The 20,140-nt window shown below is 42.3% G+C and overlaps 1 protein-coding gene and 1 long non-coding RNA gene across 11 annotated transcripts; one reads left to right on the forward strand and one right to left on the reverse strand.

Annotated features, from left to right (window-relative positions):
* The first annotated feature begins 695 nt into the window (after positions 1–695).
* On the forward strand, positions 696–5,673 carry LOC124670613. Of its 10 annotated transcripts, XR_006992590.1 has the most exons (9): positions 824–1,011; positions 1,269–1,414; positions 1,840–1,934; positions 2,610–3,742; positions 3,914–3,956; positions 4,114–4,237; positions 4,579–4,725; positions 4,816–4,891; positions 5,275–5,673. It is a non-coding gene; the product is annotated as an uncharacterized LOC124670613 (long non-coding RNA). The 10 variants fall into 10 exon arrangements; XR_006992584.1 differs by adding an exon at positions 696–809 and having other exon boundaries at positions 931–1,011; positions 2,610–4,237; XR_006992585.1 differs by adding an exon at positions 706–809 and having other exon boundaries at positions 912–1,011; positions 2,610–4,237.
* Positions 5,674–18,704: 13,031 nt separating this feature from the next.
* LOC124670098 (heavy metal-associated isoprenylated plant protein 39-like) lies at positions 18,705–19,281 on the reverse strand. The gene is made up of 3 exons (XM_047206604.1): positions 19,270–19,281; positions 19,092–19,170; positions 18,705–18,960 (listed from the first exon to the last, which is right to left on the reverse strand). The coding sequence occupies exons 1-3, from the start codon at positions 19,279–19,281 to the stop codon at positions 18,791–18,793; spliced, it is 261 nt and encodes an 86-aa protein (XP_047062560.1). The 3' UTR covers positions 18,705–18,790.
* Positions 19,282–20,140: the final 859 nt, after the last annotated feature.

Raw genomic sequence — 20,140 nt, forward strand, 5'->3', positions numbered from 1 at the left:
AGTTAATCTCACGGTATGATTGCTGCACCTCCATGGGGCTCTCACAGGCGTTTGGATTTTGGGCCGTCCGATCGAGCTGATGTGGCGCGATCTCGGCCGGCCGTTCCGTCCAGGGCGCGAGGCCCTCGCGCGAACCCACGTTTTATCCATGGGTCGCGAAAAGCCCCGCTCGGCCCGATCTCTCGCTAGCCACCAATCGCCACGCCAATCCCCACTCCTCTGCCCGTCTCCTCCCCTTCCCCTCACCTCATGCCCCCTCACATCCCCGCCGCCACCTCCTCCTCACGTTCTCCTCCTCCAAATCGTCCCCTCAATCCCCATCCCTTTGCCGTCGCTGCTGCCCCTCTCCTCCCTCCTTCCTCCTTCCCGCTGCTTAGCAGGAGGAGCACGATGCGCCGCCGCACTTCCTCGTCCTCCCGATTCTAGCACGATTCTCCTCCCCCAATCGATCTCTAGCAAGCGCGAGAGGAGGAGGCCGCCGCTGCTCGCCCGGAGTTGGGTCCCCACGAGCGCAATAGGAGGAAGCCGCCATGGTGCCCCGATTCGCGCCGCCGACCTGCAGGAGCAGGGCACCTTCGCGGGAGAAGGGGCTGGGAGCTCCGCCTCCTCGACGCCACCGCATCCGTTCTACCGCATCGCAGCCGCTGGTTCGGGAAGAGTGGCCGGTGTCCTATGGGAGCAGCGCAGCCAAGGAGGCTGGGACGAGCGGCAGGTGGAGCTCCGCCATCCTGCACATCTTTGATGCGTTGACGCCGGCCAGCAGACTAGCAGTCTGCCCTCCTCTGCCTTTTCTTCAAAGAGACCTGCAGGTTCTTTATCCATCTCTTTCTCAAAGGAACGGTGAATCACATCTGTGTTTGTGCAGACCCTTTTCTATCTATGGCTTACAAGGTGCTTGATGAAAATCCTAGATAATATTACTATTGACAGGAAGTTGCAGCCAGTGGTGGTGTTCCTTGGCAATGACGAGAGGAACATACTATGGATTCTTGGAGATTCAATGCAGTTATGGTGAGGCTTAGTGTCATGTTTCTTAACTTTCCCCTTTTTATTTGTCTTCCTTTTTGGTGTGTGGCCTCGACATGTTCTTGCTGTAGGTGCGGCTCTGCCCATTTCTTGAAATATAGCATGAGCCTCTTACATTAGATTGATTGGTCATGTTTCTCATGTTTTCTTTTGCTTCGATTGGCCTTTGTAGATACTCATTGTTTGCTGCTGCGATACTTCTCTATTGTTTGTTTTATGTGCTAGATGTATTCTTTGTGCAGGTGCTACACTGCTACCCTCCTTGGTGTCGCATGTTTCCCTGGTTTTACCTTCCCAGAGAGGCTGATGGATTCTGGACAGTTGTAGGTTCTATTATTGAAGTGTGTTCTGGTGATTGTGGAGTGTGTCTGCACTGAAATATTATGGTGTAAGTTATGTGCATAGTTCTATTTTTTATTTCATAATATATGTTATCTTTGTATCTCCATGGATCAAATAGAATTATTATTTATTTTGCTTCATTTATAACAAGATTGTCATGAGTTTGTTTTCGCCGCCGAATAAATGATATGGGTTATATAGTTATATAGAAATACACTTAAAAATTCAAAACTTTATCTTACCTTTGTTGGTTTGATCTTAATAGCAGCAGCTCATCAGGTTATTATATCGTCAGAAACTTTACTTCATGTGTTTTGGGAAGTTTCTTAAATACCAATCTCACTGGAACTAATTAAGAATATAGCCCACTTTAGTCCGATTGATTTGTGCCAATCTGAAGTTTAAAAGCTATGTTACTTTGGTTACCTGTCTATGGTTTCCTCTTTTAAAATGTTATTATCTTCAATGCAGGTACATTTCTGTTGGTAATTGGATAGGTGGTTCTTATGCAGCTTACATGTCATTGGGTTTGCAGTGCTCAATGCCTTTGAATTATTTTGCTTTAGGTATAACAAGATAGTGATGATTTTATTTTTGCCAATGTTTGATGGTACTTTGGCATATATATTTCATTGGAGAGATAGAATATAATACCTTGATGGTTGCATGCCTAACTGCATCCAGTCCCATGCTCACTAGAGTTTTGAGAGGAAATAGGTGTTTGTAGCCCTTTTTTACATCGATTATTAAATCTTGCACTTCACATCTGGGCACAATATGTAGGGAAAGTCAGGCTTATCTTGTACTTAATTTTTAATTGTATTTCTTACTGTCCTTGCCGCGTAATTAGGAGCAGTATGCACGGTGGTGGTTTGTTGGTCTGTATGTGTGTGGGAATCTTGCACCCCAATGGAGCACCGGTTGGTTTGTTGGTCTGTGCAAAATGGGGATATATCATGTTAGTTTATAATTATTTCTACTGAAAATTCTGCGCCATACAGTATAAGAATCTCACCTGCTGATGAGGCAATATTATTTTGGAATGATAATTATTCTTATATTGCAGTAAAACCAAATGACTCTAGCATTTGCTTGCTTTTATAGCATAGACATTGATCTGGTGAAAATGATACTATCTAAGCTAAATCATTGCCTTAAATGTGCATATGTTGTGGGAAATTAGTTCTTTCTAGAACAAGGATATGCTATTAAGCTGGTATATTTTCTTTGGAAACTTGTAGGTGGATGCTTTGATCAAATAAAGTTATTCGTCATTTCCACCTCTTCCACCCTCGCGGCCGGAGGATGCCAGACAACATCGCAAAGCATATTGGCACAAGTGAGCTTCCTACTTCTTTGTTCATGGATCTACATTTTGAATCATTTGTGTCTTTGCTTTCTCTGGTTGGTGTTCATGGTCATCGAGTTGGGGAAAATCCGTAGAGAAGAAAATTGGAAAACTTGCAAGAAAAACTTCAGATTTCTGAGGAGTAATTTTAACATGCATGGAAAAATGTAAGGGGTTAGAAAAGGAACTGCTTCATATACCAAAGGACCAAACATGAGGGAAAGAACTAGAAATTTTCTTGTTCTACAGGCAGAACTAAAAAACCAAAGAAGCAGCATACATGATTTTATTCCAAGTTCTGTAGACCAGGAAATCCGGAGGCTGGGAGATAGCTTTCGTGTCTTCACTGTATACAATATATTTTGCCATTTTTAGTGAAGACTATATCATTTTTCCTATGCCATAAAACTAAATCTAATTCTCGATCAAACAATTACCAAAATAATTGCGATAGGGTAGTGCTGGACATATATTTGAGTGAATGGTCATTTAAAATATTGGTGTGAATATTTATTTTGGACCCAAATTTACCTTTTCAAATTTTACGGACTATAGGTGAACAATATCAAGTGCCGAGTCATTGCATTTGCATCGAGTGAATTCACCATTGTATATGTATATACGTTGTTTGATTCTATGTATGCATTTTGTAAGAATGATACAATGTTCTTGACAAATACCTGGGATAAACAACATTAGTTGTTTGCTTCCATTGTTTCCGGATTTTGCACTACAGTAAGCACAAGTGATATTTCTCTACATTTTCCCATTTCTTCGTGTCTTGGCAACATTATTAGATATATTCTAAATTAGTGAAGACTTGCTGCATGTTAATTCATAAACAACAGAAGCCTATGTTGATGTTACATGTTTGAAACGATGATGTTTGCAGACCCTTATCTTTTCATGGACTATGCATGGAAGACCTTTAGATTACATTCTGGATTGAGATGTTAATGATCTCTAATGATGCAGACAACGCACCTTCTCGTTTTTGTTATCTGTGTTAGACTCTGGCTATTTCTGGTATGTTGTGCTCATAATATTGTTTTATTTTGAGGCATGTTTTCTAAGAAATGGGATGCATTCCTACTTACTCATCTAATCTCAAACCATCTTGATCCTACCTTGATTTGCTTCTTGTTGGGGTACACTGGTTGTCCTGATGGTGAATCCATGTTGATTTTTGACTTGCAGCTGCATCTGATTGGATAGCTCATACTTCCTTCATGACCTGATGGTGAATCCATGTCTCTATTGCAATTTAATAGTGGTCTCTATTGCAATTTAGTAGATTCATATTTTTCTGTACCATTTAGTTTTTAAGCACACATGCTCTACACAATACTGTCAGTGAATCCTAGAAGTAAACCTCGCACATCTTAAATCTGTACCAGACGAAACTTGAAGCAGTGACGAGGCTGATGCCAAGAGCCATGAGGCGAGTAACACCGGCTGTATGAGACCCCCATGCACACCAGCTACATCTTGCGGCATCGGATGTTGACATAATGGCATCAAGTAGGTCTAGGTAGCTTAATTACATGTTTGACCTGACAGTCTGCTATTAGTTTCTTGCAAGCTTCGAGTAGTTAGGAACAGAACATCACTGCAACAGAGATGTGTATTATATTTTCTAGGATGTCCTTTGCAATCCTGAATCTGGCATGAAATTAGGATGTTCACCAGCAACCTCCCCTCAATCCTAAACTATCACTTTACTTTCTCTGAATTAATGCAGAAGCTAGGCTGAATCTAATTTGGTCAATACCAACACCTACACTAGCCATGCGTTCTTTAATAAGATTTCTTCTTTGTGATATATAGATTGGCTAATTAGAGTTCAATGATGTTTCGTACAGACCGGTGTAAAATTATATTTCTGTCAAGGCACTATGTACCTAATACAATGACGAGGTATTTAAGAAACTTCCCAAAACACATGAAGTAAAGTTTCTGACGATATAATAACCTGATGAGCTGCTGCTATTAAGATCAAACCAACAAAGGTAAGATAAAGTTTTGAATTTTTATGTTTTACAAGATTTTCTAAATATTCTTGGTTATTTCTGCCCCTAATTTGCTCCATAATTCTGCAGCAGGGAAAAGCTCAGGATGTCTCCAAAGGCAAGTGAACAGGGCGAAGTTATGGCTTGCATACCTCTGTTTTTACAAGTGAGCCAGACCCATCATTTTTGTTTACTAAGTTGAGTGTATCTATTTGTTCCATCGCTACGCACAATGCATACAAGAAATTAATAGTTTTAGAAACATATTCTACATGTCTATCTGTAACATAAGAGTGTACCATTTTCATTTACATTTCGTTTTCTAATTACCATTTAAGAATTGAATCCAAGGATACAGGTTGTTTCTATATTTCATTTCGGAATGAATAAGTCATGTGTGTTCTTCATTTATAGCTTAGTTAGTTTTATATTTTTATGCACAATTAATATAGCGATTGCCAAATTGTTTACCAAAGATGGGGAACACATGCTAAGTTGGGCTCCTGATTCACAAACCCCTTAGCTAATATGATCTCCGGTCCTTACCAGGTTTAAGCTATGGATGTTGGTGAGATTCCATCTAGGGTCATGATCAAGGCAGCGCCGTCTCCAGTTTCCAAAGCCATTAACAACACCATATCCACCAATGGTGAAGGGAGAAGTGCCGGTGACATTATCTCCGACAACATGTCATAAACATTATTCCGATGGAGAAGTCCGACTATACAACCAACAACCTTTGACATGTTGTACTAATGACAGTTTACATAGTGTTTTTAGCTATCGAATAGTTTTTTTCATTTGATGTTTTATTATCATCAATATCTATAGATGCTTAATATAGTACTTTATAAACTGTTTACCAGAGCCGTGAGCCATGACAAGCTCCAAAATATTGCTCTATTTCCTCTTTTCTTGATTGTATATAAGCATTTGCTACTCCATTCATGATTTCGTGTGCTTTGTCATGATTTCATCCTACCGACTTTGTTTTGTAAAATGTAAAAATCGTATTTCCATTTTCACCCAATTTTCATCATTCTTATAAAAATTGTAAATCAGCGCAAATTTTACGGGATCGTGCGCCAAGGCGCACATTTAAATCTAGTTAAATTAACGAGGTGATGCCCGTGGTGGTCTCCAGCTATTAAGGTCGCAAAACGAGGTCGCTTCCTCGCGTTTTGGAATGCATTGAACGCGCGCCTCCACGCGTCTTTTGGAATAGTAGTACTTCTCAGCATGGTTGCTCTTCTCCACAAGCGCCCTCGTGTCTCCTTCACTCTGCCTGAGAACGCCGCCTCCCCCCTATCGCATTCATCTAGATCCAGAGCTCGCCGTCCAACCAGCCTGGCTGCCGCCATTCCTCACTCCTCAGTGGCGGTCTCCTCCGCATCACTATGACCTTGGATCAGCGGGGAAAACCTAGATGGCGTGACGGTGGCGCTCGGCGTCGGCCGCGGCCGGCGGGAGTAGTGTCAGTTGGACGAGTTTCGCCCGCGTTGCAGGCATGGCGATGGGGTGTGCAGAGGACGAGCTGCCGGTTTCCTGGCCGGAGATGCTTCTTCCGGTGACCTCCGCGACCACCTCCCAAAGTTGCTGGTCGCTGGCGACGTACCCGACCTGCAGCTGCCGACGACGACTCGACCCTGTTGCTTCCGACGACCATCCCAACCTGCAGCCGGTGACGCCCCTCTCCTCCTCCATCTATTCTTGCAAGAAAATTGTAGTCCCTCCGGTTCAAAATTGTATTCCCTGTTGTGCTAGTTCTTGGGTCATAATATACACTCACCTAGATATGTTATCTGAAGCATGATAAATAATGTAAAGGAAATTACAGGAAGTACAGAAATTTATAGCAGTGGCTTGGCTAAGAAACCATCTGGTACATACTGCTTGCTCTATGGATAATTTGTGCTCCCTAATGCATTGGTAAAAAAAAAGAATTTGGTAGTTCGTTTACTGCATGGTTGTGACGTCAAAGTAATAATAGCATTCCACTTGTTATAGACCTGCTAGCACTTGCATAATTTAATTATCTTGAAATTTTCCATTGTTACCTCTATCATATCCATATCCAATGTAGTGTGGCGCTAGAAGTAATTTTCTCAGGGAAGGGAAGCTAGATTTGTTCTTGTTCCTGGATAATGATAAGCATATTTTTGTTCATGAGATGCATGTGGTCTCTGTAGCTTGTAAGGCTGCTAACCAGTGTTTTGTTTTGTTTAATGTATATGGGCAGATGCTTACTTTTGCAATTTGTCTTGTCATGTCGGGCATATCAAGTTCTGAAATTTAATGTGTACATTGGTAAATTTGATACCCTCCTCCAGATTTGTTTTGCTATTTTATTAGAGTTGACCAAGTTTTCATTCTTGTTCAAGGTTAACGCGGACTATTGGATGGCAGAACAGGGTAGCAGTTGCAACCTGTTTCCTCATGTATGCTCTTAATTCAATGCTTTTGAATCTATTGCGCTTTAAGTTAGTGTATTCCACATGGTTTCTCACCAATCAAGGTATATACACACTTTTGAACAGCCTAAAAGTGTCCATTTTTTACAAGCATTTTTTTTTTGGCATATGGTGTCATTATGACTAAATCTAAGATGATCAACCTGACAAAACAAATACACTTGTATCTCCATACATAAAATGATTCATTCAAGTTTAGAATCTACTGGCCATTTGGAAACATCACTATGGTCTTTTCGAAAGTTTGATGATTAATTCTCACCCCCATGATAAATTATAGTTGGTCTTAATTAGTTGAAGAATTCCCAATTTTCTAGTTTCGAAGATAACATTTGAAATTCAATCAGTAATGTTTGGACTAGGTAGTTGTGTTCAAGAGATGTCATGTATTCATGTTTATTGTAGAGAAATAATTTATCTAACCCTTTCTTCATCCTCCTTTCATTTTCAGAGTGCGAAAATGTTACTTGTTTCTGGACATGAGTACCTAGTTTCAATATCGAAGGTTATTGATTCAACTCAAATATTTTGCCAGGATCAAGCAATGTGTGTTTTGGCTGAATTGTCTAGGTGAGATAATTCAATCATTTATAGTGTTAATCTAAATCAAATTATGCAACTCAAATATTAATTTTCACCTTGTAAATCTAAAGTCAAATTAAATAGTTTTCACTTATATGTGATATATTCAAATTTTAGCCTTAATCTGAAGTCAAATTACACAATCTCTCTTATTCATCCACTATTGTTGGTGTTTTGTCTAAGTGAGAAAATTGATGGCCAAGATAAGTTATTGTTGTTGGCTTAGGCTGATTTCTCTCTACATTATTCGAGTAGTTTCTTCTCAGCATGTAGGAAAAATCCTAGCATTGGCTCTGTTAGTTCTGAAATGAAGAGTTGTGCCTTTTACAATTTGATGCCGCTTTAACCTAGAGCACCAATGATTGCTCTTGTACTTTATTTTAAGAAAATTCATTTATATGCTTGGTAGGAATGCATTGAATTCAGTTTATAGGAGAGGTCGTATCCTTCAGATAGTTGAACTGCTAGCATAGGTGAGACCTAAGATACAAAATGAATGTTTTATTATTAATAAATGATACATAAAAAAAAATTCATAGCATAAGTGAAACCTAGTTATAGTATGTCGGCATAACTAGTCAATACATGTGTAAACCTTCTGCAATTAATATACAATGGTTGAGTATTTTTCAGGCGCGTGAGGAATCCATGGCAAACATCATCGCAGCAATCTTGGGAGATGCGGATCAATGGTTACTTCCTGGCGCAGACGGGTGTGTGAAATCTTACAAAGACCATGATAACTTGACTAGTCCCTTCTCTGTTGGTTTCTTTTATGTGATGTATTCTTGCAGCAATCTCCTAGTTTTAGCTCTGCTTTAATTTCATAATTTTTCTAGTGTTTTTGCTCGTCCTTGTTCTTGTAAATTTTGCCCCTATTATCAACGAAAAACAGCTCTGCCCTGCCTTTTCAGTCAAAAAAATCATTGTATTTTTTACTATAGTTTATTGCTGAGTGCATTATTGTTAACAAAAATTATAATAGCTCCATTTAGGATCTATCTACCATTTAACAAAAGTCAGATTTGATGAAAGACCATCATTCGCTATGCGTACCATCAAACAAGCAGTGAAAACTGTTGCGGTTTGGGTAATGACGTACACATGGTCTTGTTGCATTCTTCTTACAAACAGATGATTGCACTTTTCTCATCATACTGTTCGTTTTTATTCCTGTTGCAATGGTACACTATTTGTGGTTTTTGGCACACTTTGTTGTTTTTGGCATATACAGATAGGACATGTGTGCTAGACTATTTCCTTCTTTATAGCAGTTTGTTATTGTAGTTGACACTATTTTGTATCAAAGCCATTTTCATGGTCATCTAATTTTTTTGTTTCCTTCAGTAGTTTAGGATGAAGGCTCATTGGCCGTTATTCTTCAACATGTACTGCACCTTTTAGTTTAATGGCATGCCACTTGAGTTGTTGTTGTCTTTGCCTGGTTCAATTTATATGAATTCTTCTACAGGTTGATGCATCGAAAAAATTCTACAGTTTAGGATCAAGACACATGCATTTCTCTGTGTCCAGATCATACAATCCGTCAGAAGAGTTGCCGAAGCAAGATTCCCTTAGGCTTGGGTGTCGCCGGCCTAGCATGAGGGAGACGTCATGTTTAGGCGGCCGCCATGTCATCCGGAGCTAGGACAATGTCTCATGCCAAACTAGCCTCGAGAAGGGGCATGCGATTAGCAGGTGATGCATTGTCTTTGGTTCTTGATCACATAGAAGACATCGAGAAAGATGTTGAAGCCCTCGACGCTAGTCTCTCGGTCGGTCCAACATCTGTCCAAGTGGGCTATCCAGAAGAAGAATATCACTCTTGGTGGCGCCCAACTTTTCTAGGTCAGCTTCCATGTGCCACAAGCAGATGAGCCCTAGAAGGTAGCACATTAGCAGGAGCTAGTATATATAGTAGACTCCATTGAAATGGACCAAGCCCTTAACCACTGATTTTCCAAGAAGAAAGGGCTCATCTGCTGCAAGGATACCAAGGAAAATATCATAGTGATAGCTTAACCACTAAACATTGTGCGTGCCTACTACTAAAAGTATTACAATGCGTTTGCAACATTTATTCTCCCGCTTCTCTTAATGTTTTACCGTATGTGTTTTCACCAGTAGGAAGGTGATATCTTAATGCTACCCCGCAGAGGGCCAACCTCACCACCTTCCACTCACCGTAGCCCGCAGAGGCAAGGAGCGCCGCTCCCCTTGCACCATTTAGATCTGTTATAATGACACACTGCTATTTTTGTGGTATGGTATCAACTCTTATTATGATGCACCAAGTATATGTATGTGGTGTCCTTTTGGCCTAGTTTTAAAATAGCTCATATACCGAGATGTATCATGCACATGAATAAATAGGATAACTATGTTAATTGTGTTTCCCATAGTTTTGGAAATTGTAACTCTGGAAGACCAAAGTTACTGGCATCTATTGTTCCAATATGTTTGATATTTTATTTTCAAATTTCTTCTATGATAAGTAATTTCTCTCTCAAATGTTGTTAGGATTTCTTGTTGAAACACTCGAAGCTCTTGAATATTCCTCTCTAATTTTTTTATATGTGCATACCCTAGCAGCATAAGAGAGGCCATCCATTTGCTTTCCAAGTATATTCTTGCACTGCTAGATTTCTTCATCAACACTATGGTCAGTCTCATCAAATTTCACTTCAAATTATCCTAAATGCTCTCAAATTAGCACAAAAAATAATTTAGCTGTAGAAATTCTGTTCTTGTTGAATTTCAGTAACTTGTTTTGTAAATAATAAAAGAAACAAGAATTTGTTTTGCTTGGTCCTATTTTCTCGCATTTTAGACTTGCATAATCTACCGGAGTGACTGGACTCTTATTTCACCTTGCACTCATGGTGTGTTGGTATATGAATTTAAGAACATTAATAATTGTTCAATAGTAGTTTCTTGTGCCATGGAGGTGAAATTTTCTTGGGGTTTGTTGTCATGCAGGTGTTGGATGAGCCTAGCTTCTTCAAGCGGTGGTAGACAGATTCAACGTTGGTGCAGTCAGCTGATTGCCTTGGCGTTTTTGTATGGGAAAGTGAATGATGCAGAAGCAGTTGCAGTGGGGAATCATAAGTTGGATCACTTCCAATTCCTCGCATTCCACGATTCATCTTGTTGAACGTGATGTTTTAGTTGTTGGGTTGACCTTCTTGCTATTGTCTAGCTAGTTTGTTGATCTTTCCCTATTATTAATAATATTTGATAAACATAAGTACTATTTTCTCAAAATTGCTGCAAAATAAAATTTTCCTCCAGTTTTCCTTCACTGCTGCAACATAGGTGATATGTGTACTTGAATGTCTTTGGAGCTGAATGAATGAAACTGATGCTAGCATTGTCGATTTTGTAGGTGAACCTATCTAGCCATCATATGATAACTTGAGTGCACACCTCCGGCTGTCTTTTCTACTTGTGGATTTTTTTTTGGTTGGCAACAAACCTAAAACATTTTTCATGTTTGTCTTCTTTACCGTGAGTAAACCTGCTCTTTGTCCCATTATATATCGATGCTTGTTGTCATTCAAACTACATACAAACATGATGCCTCTCTTGACCCTCACGATGTGTGAAACATTCCAGTCTAAGCTGACTCCAGAAGGGCAGCACCGGGTGGAAGACGAGGGTGTCACCGCTAATCAAGCTTGCGGGATGCCGCCCCACAATGTTCTGGTGCCACATCCCAAACATAAGCGGAGTAGACATGGACACTTTTTTTAGGAAGGTAGATGGATTGGAACTAGCTTCAAGGATCTGTGTGATGCCTCATGTGCCTTCATTCGTGTACATCTAGGAAGTAGATCATCTATGTTTGTAACTATGGCGTTGGGAATTGAATCCATCATCATGATTGAGAAGTTGTATTGTTGCAATCTTTCATGTGATAGCTACTTAGTCCATTTATGTTTACTTGATGGTTACATTCATCATCCTTTGCAGGGCAGCAGGGAAAAGTGGAGTTTGATCTGCCCAGGAGGCAGCCATGGCAGCCGGATCCGACATGACCTGTCCGTTATGGTTCCGGAGGTGCTGGTGTGGTGTTGTGCTGGCAGCGGCCTCCTATGCCTCACGTGTGGTTGTAGGCTTGGCATGTGCCCTCAACTTTGATGACCTTGCCTCCAGCCCCAGCTCCTGCAGCCATGTGATAGTGGCAAGTTCACCCTGCCGTAACTGCGGCTCTTCCTTGGCTACAACCTCCTCAAGTGAGTTCCTGGTTTCTTCCCCATGTCCTCGGCTATTGTACTTGGATCTTTTTGATGTTGTGTAATTGTGCTTGATTATTGGAATGGAATGACCTTATTATCTTATGACGTGTTCGCTTTGTAAATTTGAAATATTTAGCATCTTGTCATAACATGGTTTAGTTGGACTCCAATATGAAAATTAAAAGTATTTCAACCTGCTGTTCCTTTTTTCACCTAAGTTGCACATTCAAAAATGGAACCTTGAGATCCTAGCTTCAGGTTATGGTTTGATACCGAATTGATTGTTGATTGGTGTGGATACATGTACTGTCCTATTGCAAGAATGTCATGGTTCCTCACACAAATGAAATAAATACCCATTATGGATGGTCGTGATTAGAACTGTGTTATTATTATATGGCACTCTTGCAAAAATATGCTTAGGATCATTTCTACTAGGTTGTAGCTTTACATTTTTTTTTGCAAGCCTGCTATTTTTGTGAAATGTGTGCCAAGTTCACTCGTAATATGTCACTTGGATAACATTCTTTTGTGTGTGTGTTGATGCCTGGCTAAGCCTAGTAAATCTTGTTTGTGTGGAGTAAATGTGGAGGTGAATCTTTCTTGATCTATTGTTATGCAGTTGATTGACGAGCGGAGCTTTTTCAATTGGTGACAGTGCCCCTTGTGAAGGGAAAAGTGGAGTTTGAGCTGGTCGGATCCAGACATCCATTTTTCTACGCGTGCTTCTTCGAAGGATGGTGTAGTTGGTCTGTTAGGGGGTGACCTATATGTCGACTGTTGCAGTGTATCGCTGTTGTCTAGCCTAGAGTGTGCAATGCTTGTTTCTGGCTTGGTCACTGGTTTCTAGCTAGGTCCTAGACCTTGGGAGCTGGCTTTGTTCCATTTTTTTTCTAGTTGCATTACTCCTTCTGAACTTTGGCCAAGTAGGCTTCCAGTTGTGATCCATGATGATGAACTGTACTTGGTGCAGGCATGATAGATTAATGTTTTTTGTCTTGGCTATATTTGGTACATAATTTGGATGGATGGTTCAAATTAATATATTTTAGCTTGATGCATGACGGCTAGTGAATCTAGCTAGGATCCTACGCTTCTAGTGCTATATTTGCATCCGTAGGAGTAGAATTTTAGAGTATGCTTCCAAAAAGTCACAATATTACAGTATTATCTGGAAGGGGAAGATGATAAGGAGTAAAGTAAGCAGCGAAGCTGATGTTGCTACTCCTGGTTACCGACCTCCATCTCTGGGGCGTGGTCAAACATATCCAAGGAAAAAACTTACAACCATGAAAATGTAAATTTTAATGTGATAGTTGGTTAGGTAATTCTGATTCTTTATAAATGTGTATCCCACGGGTTGAACAAAGAAGGTAAAAAATTGATTGAATTTCATCGTGATTTGGAAGTGATGTGCTTGGAGAGAAATTGCTTATTGTTTTCCTCCCGAGGTATATATGACTAGAAAAAATTGCTTCATATTTCAATTATGTTCTCCGATGGATGTATCCAGATATTTTAGTGATACCTTTCTCTTAAATATATGCCTCTTGATTTTAACACATGTAAACATAGGTTATTATGCCGGTTCAAAAAACTGGCAATGCTGCTATCTAAATGCCCGCAATCACTAGTCAGAAAACACCATTAGGCACGAATTATATATATTGACGCTGATTGATCCATGTATTTTGAAGCAAATGAAAACTAGAGTTTGTTGGTTCACAACAAGAGGGCTACACGTTCCGGCTAGTAGTAGGAAACCTGATCAACCTGCTTAGCTTCCCACTCGCAATTGCTCTTCTTTGGTTCAACTACGGTTGCCTATCAAGTGTCAAGTAAACTAAATGGCTCATTTAGATTCACGAGATAGTCATTCAATTACCCCTAGAAAATTGAGCTGGCCATAATTTACCACAGCTTGCACGGCAGCCTGGGCTTTTGGTTTCTCCTGCCATGTCATCTATCCACAATACACTGCATCTTAGCCGTCAAAGCAACAAGTAGAGAACCGGGAATATCATCTTCCTAGCCGTCCATCCCCTCTCTCTCTCAGCGAGCAACAAAAAGCAGAGACGTCATTCAATTGCCCCTAGAAATTTGAGTTGTCCTTAATTTACCACAGCTTGCAGGGAAGCCTAGGCGTTTGGTCTCTCTCTCCATGTCATCGATCCACATCACATTGTATCTCGTCCGTTGAAACAACAAGCATAGAACTGGGAACATCATCTTTTTAGCCGTCCATCATCTTTCTCCCAGCAAGCAACAAAGAGAAGAGAAGATAATTAACAGAGTGTAGCTCTATAAGTATAGGCCCTTGGTCACACACCGCGTGTGGATTTCGCGTGTGACTGTGACTTAGACTTTGACTTTTACTTGTCGAGGAGAGGAGAGGAAATACCATGTGCAACGCTCGTCGACTCAATCCTTGGCGTGGCGGCAGCGGCCGGCCGGTTGGCATGGACTCTCTGGTGGAGCTCCTACAAGCAACTCTGGTGGTCTAATGGTCCTTTTTGTTTTCTGTCCGCGTATGTTTGGCCGCTTCCCAACTGGTCATGGGTGGTACCGGAGCTCGTCGTGATCGACATCGACGACGAGAACCAATAGGCGCAGGCGTTTTAGGGTTTTTATTTTCCTTTCTTTTACTATGTCAATTATGTTTTCATGTTAAAAAAATGCAAAATCGAAAATAAAATCCTTCGTGCCGCTGGAGCCACCTGATGCAAACGGACGCGCGGTATGCGTCGCTCCGTTGGAGTTGGAGATGCCCTTAAACCGTAATAATCTATGTGGCCAAAAGCCCAAAACCACTATCAAATCAGCTTAAAATAGCTATATGGTTTCCGAGGGGGTAATTTATCCGGTAAATCATATTGGCAATTTCTATCTTCTGGCTGACCGCAAACTGGCTTACCGTGTGCTCACTACGCGTGCCGCACGATCTTCATCGGGCGGGCGACGCGCCATCTCCCGCAGCCAGAGGTCGAAGAATCGAGAGAACCAAACGCCCAATTTCTTTCTCCCCCAAATCCTCTGCCCCAACCTCACCGGCGCCAGAAGCCACCACACCCATCGCCGCCGCCGCCACATCCAGCGCCACCGCAGCCAGCTCGTTGCTCTCCTCCGCGCCTCCCCGTCGTGCGCATCCGCAACACGCCCTTTCCCTGCTCCACAAGCCCGGCCTGGATGCCACGCGCTGCCGCCGCTCCTGGCCGGCTTCGGCCGCTTCCGCCGCTCCTGGCCGGCTTCGGCCGCTTCCGCCGCCGGAATATCACCGCCTCGATCTCCTCCATTGGTTACCCGCCGACTCGCACCTCCTCAAGGTCCCCCGCACCGCCGATGCACCTCCCTAGCGGAACCCTAGCGCGGGAGCAGATGCGGCACTGGGCGTAGGATTGGGGCACGGACGTGGTGGAAGAGGATCTGGCGGTGGAGTGGTCCTCAACCTACCACAACAACGACGAGAGGTGCACGCTGCATCAGGCTGGGAGGGCGGTTTCCCTTCGGTTCCCCGTTCATCTGCAGTCAAGCTAAGCTATGCTCCATTTTTTACTTTGGCGAGTTTCTAAAATCATGCTAGTTCTTCACTAGTTTCCTTCCAATCATATCCCTGTGTTGAGTGCGCAAACGTGATTTGTACATGTAGTGATGTATATGTCGTGTGAGCTATAGGTCGACTGCTGTAGTGTGTCGCTGTTGTCTAATCTAGAGTGTGCAATGCTTGTTTCTGGCTTGGTCACTATTTTCTAGCTAGGTCCTGGACCTTGGGAGCTGGCTTTGTTCCATTTTTATTTTCTAGTTGCATTACTCCTTCTGAACTTTGGCCAAGTAGGCTTCCAGTTGTAATCCATGATGATGAACTGTACTTGGTGCAGGCATGACAGATTAATGTTTTTTTTGTCTTGGCTATATTGGTACATAATTTCGATGGATGGTTCAAATTAATATATTTTAGCTTGATGCATGATGGCTAGTGAATCTAGCTAGGATCCTCCGCTTCTAGTGCTATATTTGGATCCGTAGGAGTAGAATTTGAGAGTATGCTTCCTAAAAGTCACAATATTACAGTATTGTCTGGGAGGATGGTAAGGAGTAAAGTAAGCAGCCAAGCTGATGTTGCTACTCCTGGTTACCGACCTCCGTCTCTGGGGCGTGGTCAAACATATCTAAGGAAAAAACTTACAACCATGAAAATGTAAATTTTAATGTGATAGTTGGTTAGGTAATTCTGATTCTTTATAAATGTGTATCCCACGGGTTGAACAAAGAAGGTAAAAAATTGGTTGAATTCCATCGTGATTTGGAAGTGATGTGCTTGGAGAGAAATTTCTTATTGTTTTCCTCCCGAGTTATATATAACTTGAAAAAAATTGCTTCATATTTCAAGTATGTTCTCCGATGGATGTATCCAGATTTCTTAGTGATACCTTTCTCTTAAATATATGCCTCTTGATTTTAACACATGTAAACATAGGTTATTATGCCGGTTCAATGCTGCTATCTAAATGCCCGCAATCACTAGTCAGAAAACACCATTAGGCACGAATTATATATGTTGACGGTGATTGATCCATGTATTTTGAAGAAAATGAAAACTAGATTTTGTTGGTTCACAACAAGAGAGCTACACGTTCCGGCTAGTAGTAGGAAACCTGATCAACCTGCTTAGCTTCCCACTCGCAATGCTCTTCTTTGGTTCAACTACGGTTGCCTATCAAGTGTCAAGTAAACTAAATGGCTCATTTAGATTCACGAGATAGTCATTCAATTACCCCTAGAAAATTGAGCTGGCCATAATTTACCACAGCTTGCACGACAGCCTGGGCTTTTGGTTTCTCCTGCCATGTCAGCTATCCACAGTACACTGAATCTTAGCCGTCAAAGCAACAAGTAGAGAACCGGGAATATCATCTTCCTATCCGTCCATCCCCTCTCTCCCAGCGAGCAACAAAAAGCAGAGACGTCATTCAATACAGCTTGCAGGGAAGCCTGGGCGTTTGTTCTCTCTCTCCATGTCAGCGATCCACATCACATTGTATCTCGTCCGTTGAAGCAACAAGCATAGAACTGGGAACATCATCTTCTTAGCCGTCCATCATCTTTCTCCCAGCAAGCAACAAAGAGAAGAGAAGAGAATTAACAAGGAGTGTAGCTCTATAAGTATAGGCCCTTGGTCACACACCGCGTGCGGATTTCGCGTGTGACTATGACTTAGACTTTGACTTTTACTTGTCGAGGAGAGGAGAGGAAATACCATGTGCAACGCTCGTCGACTCAATCCTTGGCGTGGCGGCAGCGGCCGGCCGGTTGGCATGGACTCTCTGGTGGAGCTCCTACAAGCAACTCTGGTGGTCTAATGGTCCTTTTTGTTTTCTGTCCGCGGCTGCAGTCTGGTGATTACATATGTATCATCGGGTTAGTTACAGTGATTTACCATTTTCTTGAAGTGTTAATGCTTAGGCCAGGGTAGTGTTGTTCTTGGCATTTGTGATGGACAAAAGGAGAGCTTCAATCTGGGCGCTTTCTTTTTCACGGAAAAAGTCTAATATATCTTTTCCCCCTCTCATCCATGTATCGAGCTCCTCCGGTGATGGCGGATCGCCACCATAGATTCATGCTGGCAAGATCGGAATCGGAGCTCGCCGCGGCATCGTCGAGAACTAGCTCGACCTTCCTCTTCTTCTCCGTCGGTGTCGTCGGAGTAGTCTTCGCATCTGCTCGCTGGATCACCACCACCACCACCACTGTGAGTTGCTACTTGAAGCTTTATACTAGTTCTTAATTTGGTTAATTTTATGCTCTTTTTGTCATGCTCTCGATCTTCATCTGACACCAGTAGCATCAGCTTAGCTTCTTGCTGCAAATACCAATAGCTAGAATTCCGTTCTCAAAGAATCGAGTTCTTTTTCTTGCGGGTCAGAGAATCGAGTTCTTAACCCTACAGCAAGAGATGCCTAAACTAACTTTTGTTGCTCCATGATTGACACGAGACGACCGATCCGTTGCTTTAGTTGACTTGAGGAACTACGTGCCGCGCCGTCGATTGTCGACTACGCTGGAGTGCTGTCGCACTACGTGTCGTCTGTGTGGCAGAAGTGCGCCGTGGAGGTGGATGAGGAGGGCACCACGGCGGCAGGAGCGACGTACACGTGTTCGAGCCCAACCTACAGCCCGCCGAGCACGCCGCCGCCGCCGCCCATGAGCTTCGTCGCGGACCACCCGTTCCTCTTCGCCATCGTCGAGTATGGCAAGGGCCAAGTCTTGTTCCTCGGCCACGTCATGGACCCTTCAAAAGAGACATGACTTCGCCAGCCATGCCACTTAACCATGGGCTGCGATGGATGACGACGAGTGGGGGTTGCGGCCTGTCGCCTCGTTCGAAATTTGAAGTTTCTTTCCTTCTGTTCTTTTGCGATGAACCTTGGTTGTATTAACGACGCTGAGGAAACTCGTTCACTCGATTGATTTTTTCGATAATGTTTTCTTAATTGATGAAGTAGATGAATCATATTGAGGCCTACTCCAAGTATATTCAGAAATATATTTCTCTGTCTCTGCATTTCACACACTTTCGAGAGCAGTTATATATTGAGGACAAACTGAGCCAAGTTAGATATCCGAATAATTATACAGGAAAAGAATCACCTAAGATTAATCTTGGATACTTTACTACATACACTGTAAAGCAAACAAAAAATTCACCCTGGAGATCGAGAAGAAGAGACAGAGATCCACGGGATCGAACATAGGAGTACTAAGAACTACCATGTTTGATCACTTCTTGTCCCCTTTCTTGTCATCCTTCTTCTCTTCTTTGGCCGGCCCAACAGAGAGGATATCGATCCGCCCGAACTTCCTTAACCTCTTGGCGATCGTGACGGTGTCCATATCACCTATCACCGTCATTTTCTGATCTTTGAGATCGGCGGCTATCGAATCAATACCTGTTTCAGTTCATGATCAAGTCAGGAGATCGAACCGTGAGTGCTACTACGTCCTACTTAACCAAGATAGCAAGCGATAAGTAAAACAGATCAAAACATAAGCTGAAAAAACAGCAAAACTAGCACTTGACCATAGATATCTGCAACAGTTTCCATTGCTTTTTGCTTCACTCTCTCGTCGCTCATAGAAGAAATCTTCAGGACCACCTTCTGCTAGCATGCAAAGAATGCTGCAATTAGGACCCATCGAAGAGATTGTCCATGGGGAGAGAGAGACTTGAGCTGCAGGAAAATTTACTGGAACCATACCTGGGGCGCCATCCTGAAGAGAGACAGAAAGGGGTTGGAGACCGATGAGGAGAATGTTGCTTGTGGTTTCTAGTGTGCAGAATGAGCCAAGCTGGGAGGCATCAACCCGATTTTGTACACCGTCACCGGGTTCAGGCTTCCTCTCTGTTTCTTCTTCTCTTGGTCCAAGAGCACAAGTCATATGGATTGAAAAGACCGCCTTGCCTGTGTACAATATTTGGATCAAAATTCAAAGTGGCCACCTAACAAAGTACTATAACATTTCGTTGGTCGTTGCGGATGGCCAGAAAGGGAAGTGCCAGCATAACGTTAAAGCCGTTACTTACCAGAAGTCCAGGATTTTTTATAATTCATCAGGTGCATCTTGTCAAAAGGTTGCCATGTCGATACTGGCGGCTCAACAGTTGCTTACCTGCTATCACGTAGCACGGTAGCAGCCTAGATCCTACAGTCTTTTTTCTGTCTCTCCTTGTCAGCGCTGTGATACATCGTTTCATGAATTAGCTTGTGCGTTGCGTCCCTCACACAAAACCCCGCAAAAAAAAAGGTCCCTCACACAAAAGTAAGGGAACATTTGGTAGGTTTGTTGAACGATCCTTGCTTCTTCTAGCCTAGCACGGTTATGAACGTACTTCTTTAAGACTCCCATGAATCTCTCAAAGGGGAACATGTTGTGTAGAAATACAGGACCGAGAACGCCAATCTCTTCGACCAGGTGAACTAGGAGATGTGTCATAATATTGAAGAAGGATGGTGGGAACACCAACTCGAAGCTGACTAGACATTGGACCACATCCTTCTGTAAATTTTGTAGTGTAAGTGGATTGATCACCTTCTGAGAAATTGCATTGAGGAACGCACATAGCTTCAC

The sequence above is a fragment of the Lolium rigidum genome, chromosome 7 (genome assembly GCF_022539505.1).
Source record: "Lolium rigidum isolate FL_2022 chromosome 7, APGP_CSIRO_Lrig_0.1, whole genome shotgun sequence".
NCBI lineage: Eukaryota > Viridiplantae > Streptophyta > Magnoliopsida > Poales > Poaceae > Lolium > Lolium rigidum.

What these genes read in the sequence shown, in the direction of transcription:
- LOC124670098 (XM_047206604.1), bottom strand. An exon ending in AACTGTTGCAGATATCTATG is followed by an intron (nt 18,961 to 19,091) that starts GTCAAGTGCTAG and finishes GAACTGAAACAG; the next exon opens with GTATTGATTCGATAGCCGCC.